General features: G+C 37.4%; 1 protein-coding gene across 1 annotated transcript; it reads right to left on the bottom strand.

Moving 5' to 3' along the window:
* Window positions 1-3,423: 3,423 nt before the first annotated feature.
* Window positions 3,424-7,876, bottom strand: LOC139728448 (intraflagellar transport protein 20 homolog). Its single transcript, XM_071639389.1, has 4 exons — window positions 7,750-7,876; window positions 6,414-6,499; window positions 5,735-5,838; window positions 3,424-3,575 (listed from the first exon to the last, which is right to left on the bottom strand). The coding sequence occupies exons 1-4, from the start codon at window positions 7,874-7,876 to the stop codon at window positions 3,494-3,496; spliced, it is 399 nt and encodes a 132-aa protein (XP_071495490.1). The 3' UTR covers window positions 3,424-3,493.
* Window positions 7,877-8,164: the final 288 nt, after the last annotated feature.

Here is an 8,164-nt window from a genome sequence, read left to right as displayed (position 1 = left end):
TTTGTGTGTGTGTGTGTGATTGTTCTTTCTGTTAAAAATATGACACAATTACAAGATATTATATCGTCCAGAGGAAGTTATCCCAGTCAAGCAACAGAGGAAGTTATCCTAGTCAAGCAAACTGCCTATTGATAATGGTCTCCTCCACTTACAATACGATAGAATGTGCACTCATGTATGCACCTAATTATATCTATTTCTTTGAAGTACTCTTTAAGTGCCATTTAAAATTAGATGTGAACATTGTTGATTTGTCATAATTATTTTATTTGTGCAAGTACAGAAATAAAATAAACTGAAACTCAAATATGCACCCATGAACATACACACACAACACCCACAAACCACACACACACACACACACATTTATAAAGTATGACTCACTAGAAGTTGACATTGCTCTTTTGTTACATTACGCTTTTGTTAGCTCCCAACTCCTGAACACTGTATCTCATCGCTTTTCTTCTCTTCTCCTCTCTTCTCTCTGCTCTTCCTCTTCGGGTGCCTCCTTATTCTTGTCCTTTACTCTTGGTTTTTTTGTGTTTGTTTGTTTTTTTTTTTCATCTTTTTACATTCCACCTTGTGTTGTCCTTTTGGTCAAATGACATTTAGAATACTTTAAAGATTTATGTTATTTGTTCTACGTGTGTGTCTTCCATTCCTTTAGTTAAAAAATTGTTACAAGGCATAATGTTCAGAGGCTGTTGTCCAAATCAAGCGATTTGCTTATTGATAACGGTCTCCCCCTCCTGTACACTTAAAGATTTGTAATGAAATTTATGCATTATTTCACACGCTTATATACTTGTTAATGTGAACTCTTGTTTGTATTTTCATGACTTGTGAAAAATATGTTTGATACTGTTATACTAATTTTCTTTTATATACAGGTGGAGAAATAAAACTTACTGAAACTGAAACATTACTCCATAATACATGTACAGGTACCATTTAGAGCTTTTAGCAATATCAACCAATCATGAAAATAAATTCATTTTCTGACATTTGCTAAATACATCGCACAGTGTGTTTATTTCAAAGTGACCATAATGTATCGATGCATTGTACACAGTCTATATACAGAAATTACATCAGTAATTACATTGATGACTTTACAGTTGGACAAAACAATCTTTGAAAGTATCGAAAAAAATTATAACATATCATGCAGCTTCAATCATGCTTTTTAAAGCACATCTACAAGCATTTTGCACTGTAGTGTAGTTTGGGCTGTGATTTATTTGTAGGCTATTTTGAGTGTTTTCTTCTTTTTTTTTTTCTTCTTTTAACAGATCACACTTGGCTTTGAATTGGTGACGATGCAAAACTGATAAATGCTTACATAAAAGATTGCATGATCAACTATTATGCAACAAATAAAAAAAAAAAAAAATCTGTGCTCTGAGCAGTGTTCTTCAAGCTACTGGTAAAGATTTGGGACATTCCCTACATTTCTTCTATTTCCTTGTTCTATTTTGTTGTTGTTGTAAAACCTTCAGTTATTCAGCTGGGAGTAACACTTCCAAAGCGATGATCCTTTGGATTTATTTTTCTAAACTACACATCTTATATGGTCTCTGTTTAAGAAAATGAGGTCACAAAGAAGGTCGTCTACATCCATTTATTTCCTTTTTTGAGGGGGAGGGGGAAGATGTTTCCTCAACCCTATACTAAAACACTTAAAGGGGAAGGCTCCCCAGCATTGTCTAATCATCCATTCATGAATTTTCAATTATCAAGTTTTGTCAATTCCCATCTAGGGAGGGCACTGCATGAAATTCAGAAAAACTTTGAAATTCATAACTTTTAAACAGATTGTGCAAATATAACACTGTACTGCTATATTACCGGTATTTAGATACATAGCCTGCTACAAGAATGAGTACATCTTTTCATCTGAATGTTCGAGCCATTCTTTCACATATCAAATATTTCATGAACTTTTACTCTCGGATTTGTGAACATTTGTGTATTTGAAGAACACATTTGTTGTCCTTTTGGGTTGAATCATGGACAAATAAACCCTTTTTTAAAAACAGAAATGAAGAAAAATAGTGATACGATATATTCACAAATTAATATATACATATCTGTACATTGACTACAAGAGGTATACGTGTACTGATCATTTTCGGTGCCGCATTACAATAACAAATCAAGGTGAAACGTGTTGACTTAAGTTCTTCCTGCAATCCCATAGTGAAATGGAGTAATTTTACAAATGTTTTTGTTTTGATGTTAGACAAACATTCAGCCACGTTATGCGCAAATCATACAAAAACAGGAGTGTCTTTTTTGTTGAGGAACAAAACAGAAACATATGTCTTTAAAACTGACAGCTATGCACATTAATGTTCTTATGCACTGCAGTGAATGCTTACAGGATATGTTGAAAACTTGTGTACTCTCCAAATCCAGTCAACTACCTATTCATATCCTCATCAACTTTTTTCAGTGCAATAGCTGATCATTACTAAATGAACAACAGGTGACAGGCAGATGAGATTTTCTCTAAACACAATTGTGTATGCCTGACAATACAAACTGCTGTTTTCAGGGCACGAACTTCAACTGCAGGCACTTGGGTTCACAATTAAAAATCATCCAGAGCTCTATAAGAACAAGGTAGGGGACTGACTAAACTTGTTGTCTTGAGTGCTAATACCCATAGGAGAATTCCGTTCCACAAGGGTGCTGTCAATGAAATATTTTCAAACTACATTCTTGTCACATAAAAATCTCATTAACTGCAGTGGGGCATGCAGTGCTTCTCCAGATTAAGTGTAATACCATGTAATCACATAATGGAAGTTTTTACACACACCAGTGTGCAATCAGAGGAGAACAAAGGTTGTGCCTGGGTGCAGCAAGCATACATGTATCACTAACAAGGACTGCAACATTTATAAAGATCCATTTGCCAGAGAAAAAGTTTCTTTGACATATCAGATGCAGCTGCAATCACATGCCAGCACATTCTTGAATACTGACTTCATTTGGGAAGTTAACTTTTGAGACGGCAACATAAATGGAGAAGTGACATAAATTCCTGGTATGAACAACATATTTGAGGACAACATAATTGTGATATTGTAGACAAAATTGAAACAAAGTGAGTCACAGCTAGTCAGGTGAGAATTGTATCCCTATCTGTGCCAACACACTATCATTCTAGAAAGGATATGGTTCAGGCAGAGAGATAAATCATTGTCTTGGAAAGAAAGATAATCTTTTTCTTTGTTTATGGTATTCTCTTTGTTTCATTTCTTCTTCTGAAGATGGGGTGGAGAGGTCTGACAGAAGCTCCCACTTAACTTTTGGTTTTAATGTCAAACTACCCAGTGGTATGTGATAATCAATATCCTATGTGCAGTTCATACAATGAATGAATGGCATAAAAGGCTTTCATGCAAATGACTCCATTTCATGGTTGAATGACCACGGTAGTTTTCAAAATCATAAATAATATTACAGCATTTCTACTTATAATTTACTACTTATTCAAAATAAACTGTTCGATGAAGTCATTCTGTTCAGCCTCTTCTTTCTGTAATGCAGCGTACTGGATTCGATATCTGAAAAGGAAACAATAAACGCACATGTAGTCAGTCCCTTCAAGTCCTAGGGCTACAGGATACACACAGACACTACAAGCACATTCCCCAGTTTGGAAAGAATACACACAATTTTTTGTTTTCCTTATTTTAACATTTGCTGGCTGAACGAGATTGAGGAACCAGAATGAAGTCACTCTGAAGAAATTTCATCTGTTTGAAAGATGAAACAGGAATAATAATAACCGTGAAATACATGAATAACAGAAAAAAAAAAAAAAAAACCATAACCAGAGGGCTTGGAATAACACAGCTAGCTACCATGACATCACTTTGTGAAGAGAGGTATGTCAACAAGAGGGGGCGCTCTTACACTTTATGAGAGTGAGAAAACACAAGTCTCTATGGACATCTGTTTGTAGATGGCGCACTTCATACAATCATGATGGTCACAGGGCAATGGGTGAATGCCCGTTGAGTAGCAGGGATAAAATGACGGAAGCAAACTTTTCTAATACTAATATGTCACGGTCATACTCCATCACAGTTACAGATGGGCCAGAATTTTATCTCATGTTTCGATCATTTAATTGACATACAATGTTTGTGTGAAAAAAAAATAAAGAAATTTACAGCTTTGCAGCATTATTAGTATTGACAAATATTGCACGCATAAATTTTGTCCTCCTTGAAAGTGTGCAGAACAGCAGGAAGAGAGAGAACAATGCATGCACAAAAAGTCAAACATACTCAACAGTACAAGGCATGGCAAAATTTATCAAAAGCATTAATCTCAGTCTTGTATGACAACAATGTCTTCTCTATCCTTGCCTTTTGTTCTCAAGTTTTGGATTAATTACTAAAGTAGCTTGTAGATTTTGTCTTCTTTGGGATATTTGTAATTGTGGTGAAGGCACATAATTTTGGTCTCCATTATTTTTCTTTTTTTAATTTTACTTCTGAACTTGATTTCATGAGAGGGAGAGCTTGCGTCCTCTCTTACATGTATTATTCCATAACTTGTAAGAACCAAACTTTCTCTGATGAGTTGTTCCATATTAATCATGGACAACAGCCACATTTACACCTACTAACAGCGCGATTTTTAAAATCGCGATATTTGTTCCACCGTTTACACTTGCGCAAGAGCATGCGAAGTTTGAGCCTCACGAAACATCACAATTTTTTGGTCGGTAGTGCGCATGTGTATTTCCTCTTTTCAACAGACGGTAGCCGAGTGGAAGCGCGCGCTATTCTGTTCGGTGTTCACTGCAGTGCAGTATATTTTGTTCACAGCTAGCTGGTTGGAACGTTGAGCCAGGGCTTTTCAGTACAATGCCCACATAAATTTGTGTTTCTCGAGAGTGTAAACTTACGGTAAAACTATATAGCTTGCTATATTAGATCACATACGTAGTAGGTGTGTAAAACTTCATCTAAGTATGGGAAAGTTGACGAAAGCGGCATTCAGGAGGATCATGAAATTTCGCCGATATTATGACGAAAGTGAAAAGCAGGCTCGTTTTTTTAGGATTGGTATTTTATCAGGCGACAGCAAGAATTCACCATTGTTTTACCGACACCGTACGTACTCCTGAATTCCACAAACAACATATTCCGAGAGCAGTATGGGCACTCCCAAAATCAACGCATTTCTGGGAGAACATTATTTTGTTAAGACGTCATGGGGTGATGATACATGGTTGGAGAACTTCAGGTTTGCTACTAGTTTTCATGTACTAGTTCCATCAGGGAGAGGGAGGTGAGAGACCATGAGCCGATCAAGGATCGGCCGTTTAGACCTGTGCAATCCAATACCGAAAGTCACATGATGAAAAATCGCGATATTTCTGCAGCTTGGGTTTAAACTCGCTAACTTCGCCTCAAACATCGCGATGTTTCAAAACATCGCACTCCGGCTGGCGATTTTTCTGGTGATGTTTTGAGGGCGTTTGGGCGTAGTTGCTTAGCAACTTGCACCCAAATGTCGCGATTTTTCCAAGCAAGTGTAAATGGGCCTAACTTTGAACATTTGTTTGCTGTTTTGTATGTTGTTTGTTTATTTGTTTTGGTGGGGGGGGGGGGGTATGGATAGGGATTGCTTGTAATTGTGATGATAATGGTCAAGATTATTATAAAAGTAAAACATATTTCCTGGATAGGGATGATCAGAATTATACCTTTCTAGTTGTGTTTTCTTCTCTGCTATCAAAGCTTGTAATTGCTGCTGTTGGGCTTCCCTCTGCTTGGAAATAGATTTCAGCAAGTTCCGTGATCCGATGGCCTAGCAGAATTTGACATTTAGACATGGGGAAAACAAATGTCAGGCAACCATTTGAAGGAGGTATAAATGTATCATTTTAATTGGCTGAAACAGGTATTTTGTATAATTAACTAAAAACAAAACACACCCATAAAAAAAAAAAAACCAAGCAACATATTCTGAACACTGAGTAAGGACAAATCAAACATTCAATTTACATTTTAATTGTAATGGTTACTGTAAACGAAGGAACAGAAAATCTTGACCAAAACTCCATAGGAAACCTAAAAGAGACATGAATTGATAAATCAAAATAAGTTACTGCAAACCAAACTGCAGCTCAATGTAGAGCTTGATGTATTCCTTCTGCAAAAGTGATTCACATTCAAACTCTGACACAGAAATTATATTCAACAATATGATTACCAAATATATTCAACATATTCAAGGTATAAAGTCATAAATGACTATCCATGTACCAAAATGTCTCCCTATTTAGGTTTCAACCTTATGTAGCAACAGACATAAAAACATACAGTAACGCATGAGACCACTGTCTGGGTAAACAGGGTACAACTTGTAATACTGAGACTCACCTTCATTTTTTCATTTTCAACTGCTTTGGCAAGTTGATCGACCTTTTCGATGAACCCTCCAACAATATGCTGAAATTCACCAATTTCTGTGGGTTGGACATTGAAAAGAGATTTTTTTTTTTTTTTTTCAATGACAATAATATGCTTTGAAAATAATATGGACAACGAACCAAAACATTAAGGGCCGGCATATAAACACCTTGGATACAAGTTCTTTATCCCCATGGATGACTGGAATATCCTGGGAAGTCACCACACACAAAAAAAAATGCACATAAACAAACCTCAAACAAACACAGTAGCTCAGAAAATACAAATTCAGATGTCAAGATATTTCCTAAGAATAAAAGGCTGCACATACACTGAATAAAGTTATTTATTGAGAGACAGAGCCAGATTAGCAAAATCTTGGACCCAACATTGCCCTTTCAAAATCCTGTTCATATGGCACTGTAATTATGGAACTGCAGCAACGGGCATTTTAAGTTGCTGCTTCACAACTGCAGTTATTGCACCTCAAAATAGTCACTGCTGGCTTTTTGAAACTGCTAACAGCAGGAGAGCCCATACTGCAAGGAGTTGAAAGAACTGGCTGCGAGTGTAATATCCTGTAAAAAACCTGCACAAAGGTTTGCTTGGCATCCCGTGCCCAAATTTGACATCATGCAAAAGCATAGGTTTCTGCAACTGCGACCAGCCTGAACGGAGCGCCTGGGACCTGGGTTAAGGTTTCTAAGTAGCTGGGACTCAGGAGCCTGGTACATGTCGCCGCCGGTCAAATCTTGGAGGTGTTATAAATGGTTAAATTTTTATGGGCAGCTGGCTTTATCATAATAATACGTCGTTGGTTTTTATATGAGAACCTTGCACTTCTGACCAACTGTAACGTTACTGTGTACATGATTACAAATTATACAAAAACTTTTGAAGATTAATGCTAACAAACACTTGAAAGTTGAACCAAATCTTTCAGTTTAACTCTAGAATAACTGGGTTTCTTTATCAAGAAACTGCTGTTAGTCATTAGTGTTAAAGTGTGAAACTGAAGCAGATTCCATCTTTGTCTGTGTAACACATCACAAAATAACAGTGGATATAAAACACTAACATATGGATACCAGAGATGATATCTAAATATTTGATATTTGAACAATACTGGCAACTGAAGTGGATGGGGTGCCAGTCTAGTCGAGCAGTCGCAAACGCCAAACACGGCCGTGCATGCTTGCCTGCTTGAAAACCCAACGCCGTCGATATCGTCGGAGACGGTGCTTCTCTGGAAGAAAACGAAAATCGACCACATAGACATCTAGTAGAAATAGTAGAGTTTACTTACTATCTACAAATTCCTTGCATTCTTCTTTCAATTCAGTAGTTTGACCCTGAATCTCTGGTTCTAAAACCCGAATCTTATTCAAATCATCAAAGTGCAAACCAGCATTTGACAGGGCTTCGTCAGCCATGGCGACGGTACACAATCAAACGTTGATGCGGAGGGCAGGGGGACTACAACGCAATGCGGAGGGTAGGGGGACTACAACGCAGTGCAATGGATTCGCACGTTCGTAGTCGGTAGGGCGGCGAGGGCCTAGCGCCTACCACCATACGGTGCGGTGTCAGGCCTGCAGTTTCCCGTGCCGTACGGAGGAGTATCCCGCTAGCGCGCTGCAGTCGATGTGAACCGCTTTACCAACGAAGGAATGCGTACTGTAAGAACTCGGCAATGTAGATTTGAAAAATAATATAATATA

The sequence above is a fragment of the Diadema antillarum genome, unplaced genomic scaffold (assembly GCF_040938485.1).
Source record: "Diadema antillarum isolate AM-2024a unplaced genomic scaffold, OU_Dant_1.0 seq00000180_RagTag, whole genome shotgun sequence".
Classification (NCBI taxonomy): Eukaryota; Metazoa; Echinodermata; class Echinoidea; order Diadematoida; family Diadematidae; genus Diadema; species Diadema antillarum.
The sequence above is the reverse complement of the archived record's forward strand: the minus strand, read 5'-3'. Positions and strand labels throughout refer to the sequence as shown.

Excerpts from the sequence above, each read along its gene's own strand:
- LOC139728448 (XM_071639389.1), bottom strand. The coding sequence starts at position 7,876 with ATGGCTGACGAAGCCCTGTCAAATGCTGGTTTGCACTTTGATGATTTG. Across the intron at positions 5,839-6,413 it reads TTGAAAATGAAAAAATGAAG|GCCATCGGATCACGGAACTT; the intron begins GTGAGTCTCAGT and ends AAATTCTGCTAG. Across the intron at positions 3,576-5,734 it reads AAGAAAACACAACTAGAAAG|ATATCGAATCCAGTACGCTG; the intron begins GTATAATTCTGA and ends TTTCCTTTTCAG.